Raw genomic sequence first — 19,932 nt, 5'->3', positions numbered from 1 at the left:
TATATATGTATATACAAGAAACTGAGAGGCAGTTCCCAAGGCATGAATCTGCTTGGAGAAGATACACTCTAGCCAAATTCACATTGTGTCCAGGCAGAAAAAAAGGCACAAGATAAAAAGTGGTCTGTAGTATGTGGGAGGCTGAACTGAGGATGATCAGATGACCTTTCTGCTCTTACAGGCCAAGAATCAATGAATGTTCCAAAAGAAAATATTTTTCCAAAGAGGATTTAAGGGACCTTCAGAGACGTAGCAAAGGAAAAGGCAGAAACTTTCTGTGTCATTGGTAAACAGCTGTTTCATCAAAGCAACAAATCTTTGTCACTTCACTGGAATAATAACAACCTGATGGAATTTGTTATTTTCCATTTGCTCTGCCCCCTATCTCCAACTCTCTGCCAAGTTGATGGCTTTTCCAAGAGGCAGAAAAGCGTAAAATTCATACAATACATTGGAAAATATCTCTTTCTTCCCTGCCAACTTGTGCAAAATAAAATATTCAAAGTATAAAAAATGTTTGAGTGTCCTTTTGATGGTACCTAGGGTGCAATATTCACTCTCATTATGAGCTGCATAAGGATGATGGACGTCCATTAAACAAGTTCAACATTTAATCACACCACATACATTTAAAATAATACGCACAAGACAAATAAGTAGTTTAATTACACAAGTCAAGTTATAAAGATACAGCCCTGATTCTGTAAACCTTTATTCATACAGGCTCTTTCTAATATGGGTATCCTGTTGATGGGGATGCTTATGTGAATGCAGGTTGACTTCAACAGTCCCAGTTTCTCTGACTCTAATTTTAATTCCAAACTTCTCTGATTTAAATTTTAATCTAAACCTCTGTTTCTGAAAGATGTGGTTTATCTGTTTAAGATACAGTAAGTGGTTATCATGATTCATCCTATGTTCCCAGTGCCTTATTCCAGAGCTTAAACAGAGAAAATGGGCTGAAATTTCTCTTTAAGAATACCAACACAGAGTGCTTAGTCCACACTTCCAGATAGGAGAAGAAAGATACACTGCTGAAAATATGTAATAAATCCATAATCTGATGGCACCAATGGTGCTCTAAAGATCCTGGATAGCTCTAATTGTAACAGGGTGTCCCAAGGAAGGTCACTTCCCAAAGAGACCTGATGCAAAAAAAGTCCTTATTCATATACATTTAATATAATATCAGAAATTTCCAGATTTCACAGAAGACCCAGACAAACCATAGGGAACTTGATCAAGGGTCCTGCTGTAAAACCATATTAATGATTTGCATTTTTTGAATGGTCTACCAGCTACCAGCTCCACGTAGAGTTAGGGTATTTATTTCTTGTTTATTTTTTCATAGAAATGCATAAGTACCATAGAAGCAGAAGTGGGATTCTTCTATTCAAGTTATGCTTGTACCTTCTTTTTTGCCCCAAACTAGAATTTGCCTGATTGTATCTGCTAGAACTGACTGAGGACAGCTCCATCACAATATTTAGCAGACAAAAGTGATGAAATTGAACATTCACATGTCTATTGCTAACACTAGAAAACAGTCTTGGAAGAAATGGCACATGTTTTACCTCCTCCCTCCCTTCCTCATTTCCCTTGTTCTGCCCATGGCGGCTTCCACCTCGTGTCACAGTGTAAAACCATCACCCGACTGACGTTGGTACACGAGCAGTGACTATTCCACAAGTGTGCACCACTTCTTACCATAAACAATGACTGTTGTGTTGACAGCCTTGATGGTTGGCCCGCTCTTCACGTGGCAGGTGTACTGGCCTTTATCAATATCCCGCACTCTGTCCACAACAAGGATGCTGTAAAAAATGTTGGCCTCTGAATTCTTCTGGTCAATGCGCTGCGTTACAGAACCCCTTTTCCTCGTCTGTAAAAGCCGAAGAAATGAACAAGAAAGAGCTTAATCAAGCAATTTTCATTATTATTAAGATTTTTATTTTCCTGTACTGCCACCATAACTTAATTTTAAAAATCCCAGATGTCTTTGTAGAGCACAGATAAACAAAGGATGCTTAACATTTCCGGAGGGTCAACAATAAAAAGTATAAGCAACCTTATAGGGCAATTCAACCCTGTCTCCACCCAAGGTGTCATGGCATCCAAACTAGTACCTTCCAGAGGAACATCCTCCCTTTTGTGTAGCCTGTCACATCAACATGCCCAGCTCCCCATTGCCATTGTGCAGCACTGCTCCTAAAAATCTTCAAGCCATGCTATGAAGAGCAGCACATAGTTTGGTGCCTGGATTCAGTGCCATAGGGAACAGACACACAGGAGAAAAGGACATTAACAAAAGGAGGGGTGAATTCTGGAAATGCTACAGACGGAAAAGGGACTAGATTTGGCAAGGGAATAGCAGGGTGGAACTGAAGATAATGTGACTCTGAGGAGTTATTTCCTGCAACTCCCCCTCAGCATTTGGCCTCAAAGTTTATTTAACCCAGGACATTGTTGATGTCTTATAAACACTGAGCACCCTTCAGTTACCATCTAAATAAAAACAAAGCACAATTTCACAAGTGTGGTGCCCAGATAGGGCTTGGTAGGGCAGCAACGAGCAATATAATATATTTGAAGCATTTCTTGTTGCTAAGTTGTTTATTTCTGAGGTGAAAAAATGTCAGGGAAAATGGCTACAGTAAGCAATAAACAATTGCATTAATCTTCTCTATATAATGCAATCATAATTTCAGCCTGTGATTAGGTACAATGAGTGACATAATAAATGATCTTGACTTGAATCACCAGCATAAATCAAACTGACATGAAAGGAATGGGAGTTGTAAACCTTAAGCTAATGTCAAATTTCTTATCAGTTTTACACGGACTCCCTGGCAGTTATTCTGTAAGTGACAAATATTTATGAGGATGCTCCCAATGTGGGGGGTGGAGAAGCACATTCAAGATCATTCCTCTAGTTGTCAAAACAAGAGGATTGTTCATGTGACACTTAAAAAATGAGATTTTGCCTAGCTAAATCAAAATACCTTTTCCAAACATGCTCAAATTGGGTGCCTGACTGTCTGCCAGTCTTTGGAATGAATGTGTTGAGAAGACAGCCTCACTGAAAACTTTTTTGTCACAAGAGAGAGCTCCTGCCTGGGACTGGGTGATAAATTTCTCTCATTTCATCAGGACGAAAAGAAGCTCCCAGAGATGAAACAATTCTAGCGTTTGCTCGTGATTATGCAATATAACCAGAGCACATTGTGTAAACATGTTTACTTATGAAATTAAGCATCAGAAGGAAAAAAAAAGAAACCTTAAGAGACATGTCAGCAAGGGTCAAAATGATGGAATGCAAACAATGGCAAGCATTCCGAAGCAGAATTCCTCCCGGGATGCTAGATGTAGCACGATCTGTGGGAAACCTCTGGTTTCTTCTTTCCAGCCACAGCACTCACCTCTCCAGGGTAAGTCCATGTCATCTGCACTCTGGTGTTCCAGGCTGCAGTGACAGTGCAGTTAATTGCTAGGCTGTCTCCCTTCAGCAGCTTGACGAGACGTGGGGTGCTTAACTGGACATCAAAAATGGTGTTGGCTGCACGTGGCAAAGAGGGAGAACAATTAGTAATGCCAGCAGGGCAGGGTGCTTTCTGAGAGGCAGGGAGGGGAGAATGCCACCTACTTTCTCTGTGCGTTAGGTACTTGGTGCTGTACGTGTGCCCAGCGACGGTTGTCTCACAGCTCAGCAGCCCGATGAATTTGTAAGTTGCCTTAGGTATTCTGAAGCCTTGCATGCTGTCCCAGATTATTGTCTTGCCATCAGGGATTAGGGTTTCTCGTGGAATCTGGAAGTGCCAAACACACATCAGAAAAACAGCTCGTCCTCATGTCTACTCTCTAATCAAAGTAGCCTAGTAAAAAAGGGATGGGAGGAAAAGCACCTAAAAATGTCAATCAATGTGAAAAGGATGACATTTAATAATGTGGGTTTTTCAAGTCACATTTTCATCACAAAATAGAGGAAAAAGCCTGGGTGAAGAATGCGAATGTTGCATTTGTTTGCAGGATTTCATTATTTATAACAGGATGTAATTTATGACACAATAGATTGACACTACCATTAGCTTCAGCAGTTGGGCTGCTATTCTCTTGGCTCCTGGTTGGCAGCTAAAGTGCTCATCTCCAGGAACCTTTGCAATTAAGTATCCTGGTTCCAACGCAGAGAAACAAATACACACTTTTCAATGGAGATGACAAATGGGCTTAATTTGCTGTCATTTTGTGGCTTTAAGAAATTCCTGCCAGGATTCAATCCATGCATGTCACATTTATTTTGCCTAAACAAAAAAATTATTGCCATGTGGGATCAAATGTTCACTTTGTCAGCAGTACAAGTTATCCTTTACATTATGATCCTTTGCACTTTAAGCCCCACTTTCATAAAGTATCAAGAAAACCCTGAAAAAGTAAAGCCTAACATAGCCGTTGGATCTCAGACAAAACCTCTTATTTTCAGATCATGCTATTTTGTTATACTTATTGCTGGAATAAATGCTACCATTTGGATAGCACAGAGATCAGCCATGAGCACAAAGTCTGGATATGACTGTACTTTGATAACACCTGTTGTAATGGTAAAAATAAGATATTTTTAAAGATGGCTCACAGCAGAATTTAAATGAATTGCGGTCATAAGGAAAGATCCCTGGATCAACTAAGCACCTTGCTGCCCATCACTTCCCGCTGTGCACCAGTCTCACTGTGTCCCTTCATCTCTTCCTTCCCTTTTATTTGATCAGAGGACCTATGTGCTGGACAGCCCTTTCCTTCCTACGGGCAAAGCCAGCATGGCTGGCTGTCAGAGCACGGGGGAAGCACGAATTAAGTCTGTCTCCTTCCCGTGTGGTACAGCTTCTCCCTACAACGTGGCACCCTCGATGCTGCCTGCTCAGCCTGTGCAGAAAGGCACCCTCAAGACTACCCTCACTCATCCCACGCCATTTCCTCCGAAACAACTAAGATCATGATGAATCAAATGAGCAATAGATACAGAGCACAAAGTGACGTGGTAGAAGTGGTTATCTTTACAACAGCTGATAAGATGCTATAATAAGCATGCAAATCCCAGGGAAATGTGTGCAGCACACACACAAGTAAAGCCCATTACGTTACAGCCTGCTGGCTACCATTCAACAATATCTTGGTCCCTACGAGCTCTGTTGCCATTCCTGTTCTAAACAAAACACATTTTCAACTTCAGTGTAACAAGTTCATAGTTATGTTTTTATGAGCTTCAATTGGATTCATCCTCTTCCTGTTTTGGTGAAAATAAAACTATTTCTGAACATATTTCTGTACAGGTTTTCATGAAGAAAGTGAAGCCAGAGGGTGGTGAGAGCCTTCCTAGACTGATATTTCCCTACTGAATGCATTCACTGCACATTCATTACTTAATTGATGTATTACTGAGTTTGTATTAGCCTTACTCCAGGAATACAAAAGTAACCAAAACACCCAGAAGATTCCTATTTTGCAACTTACAATTTTGTGAGTTGTCTGGATATCCACTAGGCTTACTTATTCTGGAGGAAAATCTTTGCCTGTACATTTTACTTATCTGACACTCCTCAAAACCTCTAGAGCTACATCTTTTTCGTATAATTTTTTGCAGCTCTGAGACTAAGAAGTTACACCTAGTTACCTGTGAAAGCATAACACAACATAAGTTACTCAAAGGAAAATTTCAAAAAACTGAGGTCTCTGACTAGCAGAAGACCACTGTGACAGAGCTGGTCTCTGACCAGATCTCAATGGGAAAATCCCAAGATGCTGCAACAAGTCCCTTTTGGAGGGTGGAAATACCAGGACTTTGTCTCAGATAAGAAGATGGTGGAGGCTGGGTGCTCAGCCTACAGCCCTTCACAACTCTGCCCTCTCTCCCTGCTCGCTTCAGCTTCTTACCCAGCTATTCTCCATGGTGCTCTCTGCCAACCCCACTGGCTCAGATTACCTGTTTCTCACTCTCAGAGAACAACAGCTGTTTTGCTCTGCCCTAAACCAGCTTTCAGATCACCAGCTAGAAACATGGTGTCCTCATCACCACGCTGATCACTGCATGGATGGTACAAGACAGAGGATCTAAGAATAACACAATAATTTAGGTTGGAAGGGACCTCCAGAGGTCATCTGGTCCTGCCTCTATGCAGAGCATGGCCAGTTTATTTCAAAGCCTTGTCAAAAATCTTGGCCATTTGGTCATCACAGAGAGAAGTAGGAAACCTATGAAGAAACACCATGCTGTAACAGTGAGACTTCCATTGAAGCAGCAAAAGATAAATTCAGCCACAATAATAGCTTTCAGATGGGAACCAACAGTGACTCAGAGGCATTCAAAGAATCAGCTTGTTGCGACGGTTGCAGTAAACATGGAATTTATTTTCTACATACTAATCAGTGTGAGCCCTATCACTGTGGCTCCCAGTGCATTCTTGGCCTTTTACCTTCTTTGTACTTTGTTTCAAATGCAACTATTTTTGGTATAGGCTGTGCCTCCTTCTTTGCTCAATCTTTGCTGAATGTTTTTGGTACCTGGTGGCATTAACACAGCACAGCCACATACTGTGTATGCACATATGGTCAAGAGTTACACTCAAGCTGTGGTTCCCCACATCTCCAAAGGCAGATTGTATTGGAAAGAGACAACTAAAAGTTTAATTAAAATGTACATTAGCTTCTCAAATGTTTGGCTTTTCTTTCATGTTTCCCCTTCCACCAATTTGGGAAGGATGAGGTGGCATTATTAAGAATTCAGATTGTCTACGTATGTGATTCACAATATCCCTTGAGGTTTTTTCCACTTTTTATTCCTTGTACTGAAGCTTATTTACTTCTATTCCTATGAATGTCATTGGTTTTATGTTAGAGAATCCAAAAGGATTCTCAGTAAACAGACTGATTAAATAATTGTATCAAAAGGTGATACTTTCTCCATTCATCAAGATAAGAACAAATGAAGAGGTAAGAGAAGTGCACAGCTTACTTGCAATAAGGTTTATCTTATTTTATGGATCCTGAATGAGGCTGCCAGAATCATGTTGATAAGAATGATGGTTTCAGAGGCTCTGAATATCTAACTATTAAGCATTAGATCAAAACTATTAATTGATTTCACAATTCTTCATATGATAAGGAAAAGGCCATCAGCTGCTGCAGATAAAGTTATATCGGGACCTGAAGGCTGAATTTGAAATAGGAATTAAAAGCTTCATCTCCATTTCCCAGTCCATGTTCTATTAGCTTCTTGATTTTTGAAGACCCCTCTCCTATGTTGTATGTAATTGCAATGCTATAAAATACCATCTGCACAGATGTGCAGACTGAAAATGAAAGCAACACAGTAACTAAAAAGGTTTGACAAGGTAAAGATGAAGTTTGAGTAAAAAAATAGTTTGTAGTTTTGAAGATGGATAATAAACATTTCCCACATTGGTCCACTAAAATGAAGAAGTAGCACTGCAAAGAAGCAAACGCTGGAGGCAGTGCTCATGCAACTGTAGGGATTCCTTCCAGAGAGAGAGATTATTGAAACTATTTTGTATTTTTACTTCCTGGCAATATAAAAGGCAGAACCTAATGACACTAAAGCTGGTATTTTCTTTCCAGTTCCAGAGGACTGCTTTATGAGGACACCAAATTCTTCCTTTATCACTGATGGAAAACACAAAATAGCTCTTGCCATTTCTCCAGCAGTAGTATGCCTGCAGCTGTGGAATGCATTTAACACATCTCTTAATTGCTCTGTGAGTAAAACCGTGCTGGAATCTTCATATAAGGGTGTCATAGAAGATAAATAAAGTAAGATATGATGTAATGCCTTGTAGCTTACATGCTTCAGGAAATTCTAGGATTAATTAGGGAACACATTTATTTTTCCTGGAATGCAAAACATGTAAGCAACCAATCCTTTCTTTCAAGGCTTGGCTCTACCTCCTCTTTCTCCTTCTGAGAGTATTACATCTGGTTTTGATGGTGTAAAGCTGTGCCTTACACTACAAGCCCAAGCTAAAGGCAAGTTGATATCAAAAAAAGAGAGCAGCTACATTTCAACCTTCTACAAACAAGGTGAATTTTTAAAAATATTGTTTAATGAGAGAAACCTGACAGGAATTTTCTCAGCTAGAAATCTAATATGCTGACATTTCAGATGCAACGCTACAGTGCCCAAATAAGTTCCCACTTTACAACACCCCTTCTAGGGAATGCTAAGTCTCACTTGTTTTTGATCCTATTATCACACAACTTTGTGCATCTCCTTGCAAGAGAACTCTGTGTGTGTGTGTGTGTGTGTGTGTGTGTGTGTGTGTGTGTGTTTGTGTGTGTGTGTACCTACACACAGAGGGTAACGTCCTGGGTCAGATCACTTTCTTTTCTTTGCATTTTGTTCTTTTTCATGGGATTTAACAGGTGAAAACCAAGCAGCAAAATCAGTATCTATATTAGCAAAGCAGCACTTGAAAGAATTTATAAAACTTGTGGTTGGGGTAAAGCTCTGCAGTCAAACAATAATCAAAGACTTAAGTTGCACTAGATAAGCACCTTACAGTGGTATTGTTTGGCAGTTGCATGTTATTCTATAAAGAGACAAAGCTCCTTTCCTTTTAACAGTGATGAACTTACTGTACTGAGTTATGTGCACGATGTACATAACTCCCTTTATTTAGAAATAAAACTTCTTTGCCATCTCCACCTAATTTTTCAGAAAAAAAAAAAAGAGGTAACTTTGAAAAAATGCCCTATTCTCTGTCTTGATACCAAGTACTTTACTGCATACATATGGTTCAGTTAGCTGTTCATGTAACTCTTAAGGCACCTAGGAGATGGTTTCCCAAACCATGGAATTTTTTTCCTAAAACTAGTCCCACCACATGAAACTTTGCAGTTTCTCTGCAAAGTTTCCCCACAAAGAAAAGCCATCCCTTGTCTAAGTGTGCTCGCATGTAAAAGGAAGCAGCAAAGTCTCTGGTGGGAGTGAGGTAGGGCAAAGGCTTGCAAAGATCCTTGTACAGCCACAGCGAGTCCCCAGGGACTCACTGGCTGTTCCAGAGGACAGAAGAGGAAAAGGGAGGAAGGGCAGGGGAAGAGGTGGGAGGAAATCTCTTCTCCTAACAAGAAATTCCTTCCTGGGCTTAAGAAACCTTTGCCAGTGAGTATTTAATAAAATAGTATGAAAAGTTTAAGTTTCTTCAGAAAATTCCCACCCTTTGTAGGAGATTTGATGAAGCCCTTCTGTGCGACTTAAAATGAAGTCTCCAGGGTTGAAATATTTCTGAACACACTGACACCCAGAAACATTGCATAAGAAATATTGAATTGTTAAAATATTTCAAAAGCATTACAATAGCCATAAACAAACAAACAAAAACATCAACCGCAGTAACACTTTTAGAGCATGCTTGGATAGAGGTACCTTTTTTAAAGTAACAACAATGTTTGGCTCTGTGACTCTGCATGGAATGATCATTTCTCTTCCTACATCCATGTTTATTATTTTAGGGATATCACTGTGCATCTCTACAAATGGGTTGCTTGTATCTGCAAAAGAAGAAAAAATAAAGGTTAATATGTGAAATCTTAAGGCAGTGCATGGGAATTGTAACACTGCATACAGACTTAAAAAAACAGGCTAGCCCTGTCTGTAATGAAAGCTAAACAAAGTCCTGGAATAAAACTTCTCTTTACTTTTGTCTAGACATGTCCATCAAACTATTATTAAGTATTTGAAGGTATATATATCATTCAATAATAGTATCAGTACTTTGAAATCTTTAAATTTCAGGACTGTTGAAGTCCTTTTTTTTCATTACAGCAACACCTCTACTGCTGAGATATGTGCTTCTTTTTTCATGGCATTTGTATCTTTTTATCACCAGGAAAAGTAAATATATGGGAAGTGAGCTGATGTTCACTTATCAGGAACCCCCTATAAAGCACATATTCCTGCTGTCTGTGAGGAAATTGATAGGAAAAATTCACACTGACTGCATCAGGAGAAAGAATCTACCATGATTATCCAGCCATTTGTTCATCTCCGAGAATACAGAGCAGAGAGAGTTAATTCTTCTCCTCCTTCCTACTATCACAATACCTATGTGTCTCTTTTTTATGTGACAAGGTAAATGAAAATGCCAGGAAAACATTAATTCCTCTTGAGTCAAAGCTAAAGCTTGGCAGAGTAATTTACCGTCCCTTGAACAATCCCTTTAACAAAGGGCATTGTCATAAATAGCTTGCGCTGGGAACAGGGAACATTGCTGCTGCTATTGTTTGGACCACTTAACAAAGAGGGGCTTAAGCCACAGGCTCTGGCTCCAAATCTTCTTTGCAGGTGTTCAGATCTGAAGTTTCAGTTTGACTCACATTGCAGATAGACTACCTCCAAATTCACATAAGGTTTGGTTTTTAACTCCTAAAAAAAGCAGAACATTAAGACCTTAATTCTGTGCTTATCTACAGCTCTAATGTTTTTTCAGGCAAATCCCATTATTTTCACTCAGTCAAAAATCTTAGAAATAACAATGGAAATCTTTCTTGGATAAGAAATTAGTAAAGTTAGCAAGAACCAATCCCTTATAAAACCTCAAACTGCAACACTTGATTTAAGTGTTCTGGCCCCAAACTTCTGCATGTTGACCTATGTTCACTCAAAGTAAGTTACTTTTGCTTGTCTTTCAAAAGTACGTTATGAACTTCCCAGGGTCATCAAACTGTTCTGCCCTTAGGATCCTCTTTTCTTACTATATGCAATAATATTTTTGTTTGAGACATCAAACAGGAAGAGAAACAGATTCTTCTCTAATTTATACCAGTAAGAATCCTAAGGCAGAGGATCTCAAATGCACTCCAGGATACAGAAAAAGTTTTGCTAAAGTGGTTTAATGAAACTGTTATGCAAACTTTCTGAAATGAAACCCACAAAGTATTATTTAATAGTAGGTATTAAACGTCCACTAAGATAGCGAAAGGAACTTATGAGTAATAGAGGATGCATATGTAATAAAAAATGCCCTGAGGACTTGTTAGGCTGACGTTTCCTCTGCAGGACGATTCAAGGAAAGACCAAGAATGAACCCGTTTGTAGCACAGGGAAAAGAACCTTTTTTGTTTCAGGGGCTGCAGCCACAGAAGAGGTCACCTGCCCCTTAACATCACCAGACAAACCAATTTACTACTCCCCGAAGACTCATTTGTCTTTGTCACAAAATTAAGAGCTTCTGCCCAAAACCAGCAAGCTTTGCAAAGTGGTTTCCTGTACCATAATCTCCAGATCATTGTAAGTGTGAGGAAGAGCTGTTCTGGGGACTGCCGGTGCTGTCTGCAGACAGTGTCACCACTGACTGATGCCAATATCGAGGCAGTGGGGGTTGTGCAGCTCAGACCTCGCAGGATTCCTGCCTGTCCAAAGGCACGGACAGGAAACCAGCATAAAACACCACGTTTGGCTTTTCTTTTATCTTCTTCAGTGGAAATGCACGTCCACACCTGAAGAAGCCAACAAAGTGCTGTGTGAAAGCAACCAAAACACTCTGGTTGCCCTTGGTGGGCTCCAAGGCTCGGTCACAGGCTCTCCTGGTACACTCCCTGCCGTGTGCGCCAGGGCGTCGCCGTGCCCCCGCTATTCGCGTGCGGAGCTCCCATTGACATCACCGGGGACTTCCGCCATGGGCCAGAGGGCAATCGATGGCCCCGAGTGCTCCAAATGCCTTCCTGCTTTTGATTAAAAGAAATACGCATCATGTTTCCTAGCACAGTTTTGTTTTCATAATGAGCATGGAGGCTTTTCCTGATTCCCTTTGATTTCATTCTCCTTCCATCGTAAAGGCCCTAACGGGATACTCTTGGTGCCTCAAGATCAGAATCTGGTGCAGGCTTTACCAGCCTGGGTCAGGCAAAGCTGAACACACAGCAGCGCCAGAGCAGGTTATGCCACCTTGGCAGGGTTTGCCAACAACACGGAATTCTTCTGTCTCCCAAGCAATAGCTCTCCTTACTGTCTCCCCCGCTACTGCCATTAGCTCCACTACATTTCCTCTCAGTTTCTTCCTGAGGGGAGGTAAATGAACCTTCCCCACGTAGCTGGTTGGCAGCACATCTGGCATGACTTAATTTCCCACCAGCAGTCTTTTGAGCCAGCTTCACTCAACTCTACATTCAGAAAGCTCTAGATGTGAAAGGAACATCACAGACTGACCTATCTTGAAGACCACATCCAGGTTACACATTCAGCTTCACTGGGATTTAGAATGCAAGATCTAAGGGGTTGACCTTGTTTTTATGAATTATTGATTTGGGCTGTTGGTTTATTTTGTTGGGTTTTTTCCTTCAGAGCTGCCTGTGAGGTCAGACAAATGAAAGCTGGATAACCAGAATATTTACATATGTTAAAGGTTACTTTAAAAATCAGTTTACTGTATTTTTAAATTATGCCTAGAATGAATGACTGTATCCTGGGTTGACTGTGTTCCTTACAATATCTCTCAGTTACAATCAATATGAAACCACAAAGAGCACTCATGAAATCACAAAATGCATGAAGGTCATTTGCTATATTGTTAAAGAGCATAAATAGCAGCTTTTTTGCTAAGCTGGTTGGCAGCCAGATAAAAACGTGATAAGAGACTTAGCACAAGCAATATTATGTCTGGTATCAGTAACCTGTCTAGGCTATTTATGGGGTTTGCACAAACAACTAAATTAGCCAGCACTGAAATGCCAAATTCAGTAACAGTGGGGAGGGTTTTTCTTTCCACAATCTTCAGCTACTGTTCTTGGGTTTGTTTTGTTTTTAATAATCTGAGCTATGTAAGTCAGAGGACTTACACATACATTTGCAAGAAGGAAAGTCTCTGCAGGAAAACCTAAGCTCCTTGAAATCTCTAAAAGCTTATCCTCTGAAGTTCTTCCAAAATACCTGCTTACACTTGGCTCATCCTTAAGATTCTTTTCAGGCTAAAAGAGGTGAAATATTTTCATCACATCCACATAACACCCTTTTCCCTCATGCATGTGAAAAGGACCACAGTCTTTAGTAAAGAACAGACATGCAGACTTCATTGAAGTTCATGGGCCAATTGCCACATTCCCTTTCCATTGAAGGGATTAAACCTCCTTAACTTTATTTATCCCAGATAAATTATTGGGGCTGTTCAGAAGTAATTCCAAAAGAATCTTGCATACCAAGAGTCATTCCAGCCTCAGTTGCACATCTACAAAGCAGACATTTCTCACTGAGCTAGGAGCCAAACCATTCGTGTTGTCCCTGGTGAGAAAAGGGGAATTTTGCAATGGGACTCATCTGACCTGTTTTAGACATCTGCTTTACCATGAAATGAATCATGTTCTAGGAAATGTGTCTGTTGAACTGGCTCATATGCCTAATTTCCTTAAAGAAAGACAATCCTATTTTGTATGTCTTATTCTAGAAGAAAGGCTGTTCCACTCTTGCCTCTTGTAAACCTGTAAAATAACACTCTTCGAATACAAAGTATGTCTAAACCTCGAAAGAAAACCTGAGACATAAAGTATTCCCCTTCTTTTTTGTTTTTATTTCTTTTACCTGGACTGCTATGATTATTAATTTATATCTAGAGCACACTCCAACACAAAGAATTTCTCATACAATTATATAACAATTTTAGACAAGATTGGTTTGTTTTACTTTGAGACTAGTTACACTATGCTATTGTCAACATAGGACCATGACACAAATAAAACAGTTAAAAATCTTCAGGAAAAATAGTCATATTAGCCAGGAAATCCACGACAGAGCTGTTACTACGTTCAGCGAGCAATCCCTAGAAAGGCGAACGGATACTAGGAATGTTCCTTCAGATGTATCCCTCCATTGTGGTGGCTGGGCCTGGAAAGGTGCTTGTTTCAGCAAGAGCTGTGAGCCTTGGTGGGGGAGCAGGACCGTGGAGGGGTCAGTGCAGAGCGCTGGATGCTGCCAAGGTGTCTGCACATGCTCCACTCGCGTTGTCCTGTGATACGGAGTCCATGCACACGCAACGGCAAAAGCGCGGCAATTATAGGCCATTGACGTCAGCAAGTCCTAGAGGTCTCTGTTTTGTAACAGGAACCTCATTAGAAACTAAAAATGTGTCCGCATACTTGATACAGCTGCAACATAGTTTAATTCCAACGAGTTTCCTCTTCATAACAGAAGCGCTATCATAGTATTGACTCCGACGGTGTAAGCCAAAACCGTACTGCTCATATGTTAAAACTGTGCCAAAAGCAAAGACAAAAAAAGGCATGGAGAGGAAGAGTTTCCCAGGCCTGAGCAGGTTCTTTTATCAGTGTGTTATTTGTAAATAAGAATTAAAAGGAACAAGAAGAAAAATCTCCCTTTCTGTTAGCTCTCAGGGTGTTTTGTCTTCCTGCTTTTTTTATGTGTTGAATTATTTTGACTCTGATGCTTCTGATTTAAAGAGACCCTTTTGCAGAACTCTTTGGATACCCTCCATGTTCTACAACAATAGTATCTTTAGGATTACAGGAGTCAATCCATTCAAGCTAAATCTTAAATGCATGTCAGTTCTGGGTCTGGATCCAGCTATCTGTCAGCAGGAGGACCTCCCAGGAAGGTGCCCAGGAAGTTCTAAAACACTCAGAATCTGCAGCATACAACTTAAGTGTTTGAAAATGAGCTCAGAATCCCTGATGTTTTGGGATTTCAAAGGCTTACATTTTGAACAATTCCCTAATGATAATGCTCTGCATTTTGGACTGGTGAGCCCAAACCACACATCAAACCAAATACATACAACTGGTGGGCATGTTTGACATTCCGGGCATTAGTGAGCACAAGTCCTCTCAGGACCTGTACCTTTAATTACACAGCTCTGATTTGCCTCACCTTCTCAAAGCAAGAAATTTATTCTAAGCTTGTTCTCCAGATTTCTTGAAAAGTCAGTGATGAACAGCACATACCAGAAGCTTCTTTAGTTCTGTTAAATATAGAAAGAGAATAGACAACGAACCCAACCTAGAGGTCTGATTTTAAAAGATATCTCATTCTGCAAGGAAAAGTAAGTGACCAGAAGACATACACCACAGGATTATGAGAAAATACAAGGAGAGGAAGAACACTGACTAGGAAATGTGCTAGTGCCCTAGAGCAAATAGCTTAACTTTGAGAAGAATTCTGTTCTCTGTTGCAGAAGAATTAAGTATTTACTCTTGTATATTACTTGCTGAAAGTGGTCTCCATCACAGAAAATAGCAACACTTCAACTTCACAGTTTGCTTAATGAAAAAATCTTTGATATATCAATGTAATTGAACTCACAAGCTTTTTCTCTGTCATACCATGGGAGCAATTGTTCAAAGGCAAGAAATTATGAGAGTAGAGAATTAAGAGTACTACACATTTTTGAAGACAGTGAATGAGCTCCAGCAATTGAAAAGTGCCTTGGAGATACTGGGACAAAGCAGACAGAAAGAAAAGCCCTTAGTACTTTCCCCAGGGAAATTTACATAGGATTCAGAACAGCCTGCTGATAATTTGGTGTTTCTTAAATGTCTTTATTCCATCATTATCTCTTTTCAAGCAGAAAATTCCCCATGTCTCACTGCAATGCATGCAGTGAGCATTCATTGCAAATCTTTCCTTTTTACTGTTAGGCTGTATTTTCCCTCACAAAACAAAGCTCTGAACAGTTCTGGGTCCGAGACAGTGGAGAAATTGGCAAAGAAGCTTTGCTTCATTTCAGATTTTTCCCATGGCTTGTGGGGAAAGTCAAGCCATCAGTTTTCTTGAGGCAAAGATGAAGACTCTTAAGAGAATTAATTTCCCTTGCTTAATGTCTCAATTCCTGAGCTGTGTGGGGTCAAGAGTTGTGGAGACACTCTGTGCACTCACTCCCCTCTGCAACTCAGTAGTGACCTCTCCAGCTGAAAGAAGGGTGGTGTCAGGACTAGCTCCTCCAAGGCAAGTCACCAGCTTGCATCTCCTTGGCCCCTAAAAGCAGGATTTCAGAAATTCTCCAAGTCATCCTGGGGCCTGTGGGACTTGCAGTCTCCTGCTCATTGCCTTGTGTCTTGTTTTTTTCTATGCCAGATCATTTTCTGCTGAAGCTTATATTCATCACAGAACCAAAGGACTTACTGGGTTTATTGTGGCCTGGCCTTTGGGCTTTTTTTTTTTTTAATCCAGTTCATATTCAGTATCACTCCAATTACGGAAATGAAGAACATTTTTAAAACAGTAAGTGATGACTTCCTGTACAAACAATATCAACTTTCCTGATTCAGATTCTGTGTTTGTAAATAGCAACTATTTGTTCTCATCTGCAGCATGCTAAGACATGGGAAACAAGCACCTTGGTGATCCACATGGAGCTAATATGGGAAATGGACTGACACAATGTCCTGTCACAGGAAACAATACAAGACTAGGAGGGACCCAAATTTCACAAATGTTTATTTCCTAAACACCCACGAATTAATGCAAAGTAAAACTAAACTCAGGAAAGAGAGTCTTCACAGAGGATTTTGTTACCCCCATCTCAACGCCACTTGAGCTAGATAATTGAATTTCATGCATGTTTACAGCAACAGTGACTCATATGAAGAGACAGGTAGAAAAGACATAGGGATAGTGAGACAGCATAGAGAAAGAAAATACGTTTTCTAATGCACACTTGTCAGAAAGAAACAAAATACTGAGTACCAAAACTCACCCTTTCTAACTTACTCAAGAATTCTTCCTGAAACTGTAAAGTTTTGCAAGACTAATAGACCTTTCTCCACCTTAGGGCAGAGTGACACTTCCAACAGGCATTAAATGAGCAGTTACCTTGCAGCCTCCCTCATTATCTGTAGTTTTCCCTAACTTTCAGGTGTGCTTCCTGGGACACAATTACCACTTCAATCTTAAGAAACTGGTTTTCAATCAAAATTATTGCTAAATTCAGAAAATTAACATGCCAGAGAGGTCTAAGGTTGGTACAGGTTTGTTCCTTAAACATTTTACTTATTTTTGGCAATTAAGGTAGGAGGAGCTATAAAATCTAGCCATCTCTTCAACAGTGACATCAAGAATTGTGACTAAATGTCCTTGAAAAACCAACAAAACCAAGACACCCAGACAGCCTTCTTTAAATGATTAGGGGGGATGGAATGACAGGGGTTGGCATGGGAGTGTCCTAAAACAATTTCCACAGTGATACATTTCTCTTCCATCACCATGGGAATTCTGCAGATAACCTTGGTTTACAATCATCTGATTGAAGGTGCTTTTCAAATGCAGGGAAGCCACATACAAGTTGGGAATTGGTAAAGAGAAGACTGGTTGTGTCTCTCATTTGTAAAAATTTAGGATCCAGAAAAATTAATTCTTCAAACAGGTAAGAGACCAAGAGTATGCAAAGACATCCCTTGTACGGTAAAGTTGGTTTAGCAGAGAGGTCCTTCTCATGTGGTGAATGGAGAGGATTGTGGGTAGCTCTCAAGACAGGGATGATATCCAAGGTGCGAAGTTCAAGAAGGTCCTGTGATGGGAAACTTGCAAAAAGCATCCAAGGAAATTGTACATTTCTCTAGGCTGCAGGCTGTTGGTTGCTAAATGAATATCCTATTTTGGTTATTCTTCCGTGGTTGTTGGATTTACAGAGAATTATATGAAAAGAGCTGGGTGATGAAAACACTCTGCCATGTATTTCAGATGTAGGAAAGTATGATGAACAGCATGAGCAGCCAACAGTGTTCAATAAAGTAACACACAGTAATGGGGAGAGCTATCTTATTTTATATCAGTGTAGTGAGAGGTCCACTTCCTTCTGCTTTTTCACAGTGCCAGTCTGACTCTTCTTATCACAAAATGAAAACAAATGCTAATTCACTCTGATGTGAACTCATTAGACACAGCAGACCCAGAATTTGGAAAACTTCCAGCTGCATGTTCTCTGTAACATGGGCTTTCAAAACCTGTGAGTCCTGAAATACTACAGTAATCTATTAATATTACTCTATAAAAATAAGGAAAAACTAAAGTATTAATTAAATCCCTAAAGAGTCAATAATTTGTTCTTTTATTGTTGTGTCTATTGAATTCAACTCTTCTCAGAAATGTCTGATTAACACCCTGGAAGGAAACAGGATCAAAAAGAAATTTCTTTTATAGTCTAACTGACCTAATTCCAGCACTTCCCATACATTACACAATACTTGTTTGCTAAACACGACTCTGTGTTTAATTTGATTCCATTTATTCTAGATGTTTTCAATCTGTGTGACACGGACTACAGAGGACATTTTTGAATATGACTTCACATGCAAATAGTAATTTTCTGCAGCATGAGGCAAGTCAGTGATCTGGACAGACAGCTTTAACATCCTTCAGCTGCCTAGAAATCACATCACATCCCATCACATAGGATACCATTTCTGATATCTATTTCACATATTCACTTGTAGTCTACTTCCATCTGGACTCCTGTTTTCTCTAGGCAAATGTTTGTATTGGGTCTTTTTCTTGCTTCATTTTTTCCTAACTGATAAAAGATTACCATTTGTATTTGCAGGTTCTGATAAAGAAGATTTTATACATTAATTGCAAATTAACATTTAGCAGGGCTGAAAATGTCACTAAAACTCAGCCACAGCTGAACTGCCTTACTTTTCCGCTTGCTATATTGCACACCAGGAAGTGTTAAAAAAACTTAATCTTACCGTTAATAAATACATAGATTGTAGATTCCTTCTTCTTTTTTGCTGGACTTGTGGGGTATTTGCAGCTATAATTTCCAGTGTCACTTGCTTGAGTTCTGCTCAAGGTCAGACTGCTGCAGGACTGCTTCCCATTCCTTCCACAGGCATATTTAATTACTTTCAGCCTTTTGCTATCCTTGCTAAGAGTTTCAGGCAAAGACCATGAATGAACCATTTCCCCCCTGCAAACACAGATAAGGAAGCAGAAACAATTATGCTGGGCTGCAATTATATAGCTCCAGTTCCCAAGCTTTCTTTTTTATTATATCAGGCTATTTATGGGGTTCTCTTTTATCTTGTTTTCCAAAAACAACAACAGAAACAACAAAGAACTGTTAAACAATTGCCATTGAAGTTCACTCCCCACCTTTCCCCACAACACAAGGTTTAATTTTTTTCTAATTTCAGTTACAAAAAATAGAAAGTGTCAGGTGTATGAAGTCCCTGCCAAATTATCATAATCCAACTCAGTTAGTTACCTGCAGGTGAGATTTAAAGTCTGGCCAGCTTGAACAACGTGCTGTATGCCATTTATACTCAGCTCAGGAACCTTTAGTTTTGATCCTGAACTAGACCCTAGAAAAACAAAGAAAAAAAACCAAAACATTAACAAAGTCAAATAATTCTGCTTTCAGTCCACTCATATTTATACTGTTATACTGGAAAGGAAAAGAAAACTGTGCCTCTCTCACCACACATACTCTCTTCCTTTGAGCAAAGTCTTGTTGCCCTGATTTAGGACTCAACCTTCCAGCAGTATTACTCAGGAAAGAAAATAGAATTGAAAGCTATCAGTCAATGACTTTGCTCTCAAATTTTTCACTGAACATATCATGAAGAAACTTGAGGACCTCATGGATCCACATCAAGGAAGTGTGCCCCAGCGCCACTGGCTTCATTTCCTCAGGAAACACAGCCATGGCAGCCCCTTCAATGGGAAGGGTAAATTCAGCCACTCCCATGGCAAAATCCACGTACTGACTCCTAAGATACCGACATCCCACTGAAACAACTTGCTGCAAAGCTGAAGCTGATGTGCAAGGAGTGAAATGCATTAAGGATTGCCCCTTTCTGACTGAAGGCCACGGCACTCTTACTTATGGTCCCTCACCAGCTGCGGGCTTCCTGCCAACCAAGTAGGATCAAAAGGTAGATCTTCACAGTAAATTTTGAGAACAAGATCAAGACACCTTCCAGACCAGA

At 40.0% G+C, this 19,932-nt stretch overlaps 1 protein-coding gene across 1 annotated transcript in view; it reads right to left on the bottom strand.

The window, feature by feature from the left end:
• FLT1 (fms related receptor tyrosine kinase 1) overlaps positions 1-19,932 on the bottom strand; it is a 109,254-nt gene that overhangs the window by 74,654 nt on the left and 14,668 nt on the right. The window contains exons 2-7 of the mRNA XM_064409121.1: positions 19,209-19,305; positions 18,691-18,911; positions 9,428-9,552; positions 3,644-3,806; positions 3,420-3,556; positions 1,708-1,882 (exon numbers count right to left, since the gene is read on the bottom strand). Of these exons, the coding sequence (XP_064265191.1) occupies positions 1,708-1,882; positions 3,420-3,556; positions 3,644-3,806; positions 9,428-9,552; positions 18,691-18,911; positions 19,209-19,305 (918 nt within the window). The remainder of the gene's footprint in view (positions 1-1,707; positions 1,883-3,419; positions 3,557-3,643; positions 3,807-9,427; positions 9,553-18,690; positions 18,912-19,208; positions 19,306-19,932) is intronic.

The sequence above is a fragment of the Passer domesticus genome, chromosome 2, assembly GCF_036417665.1.
Source record: "Passer domesticus isolate bPasDom1 chromosome 2, bPasDom1.hap1, whole genome shotgun sequence".
Classification (NCBI taxonomy): domain Eukaryota; kingdom Metazoa; phylum Chordata; class Aves; order Passeriformes; family Passeridae; genus Passer; species Passer domesticus.
Note: the sequence above shows the minus strand (reverse complement) of the source record. Positions and strands in the feature narration are given on the sequence as shown.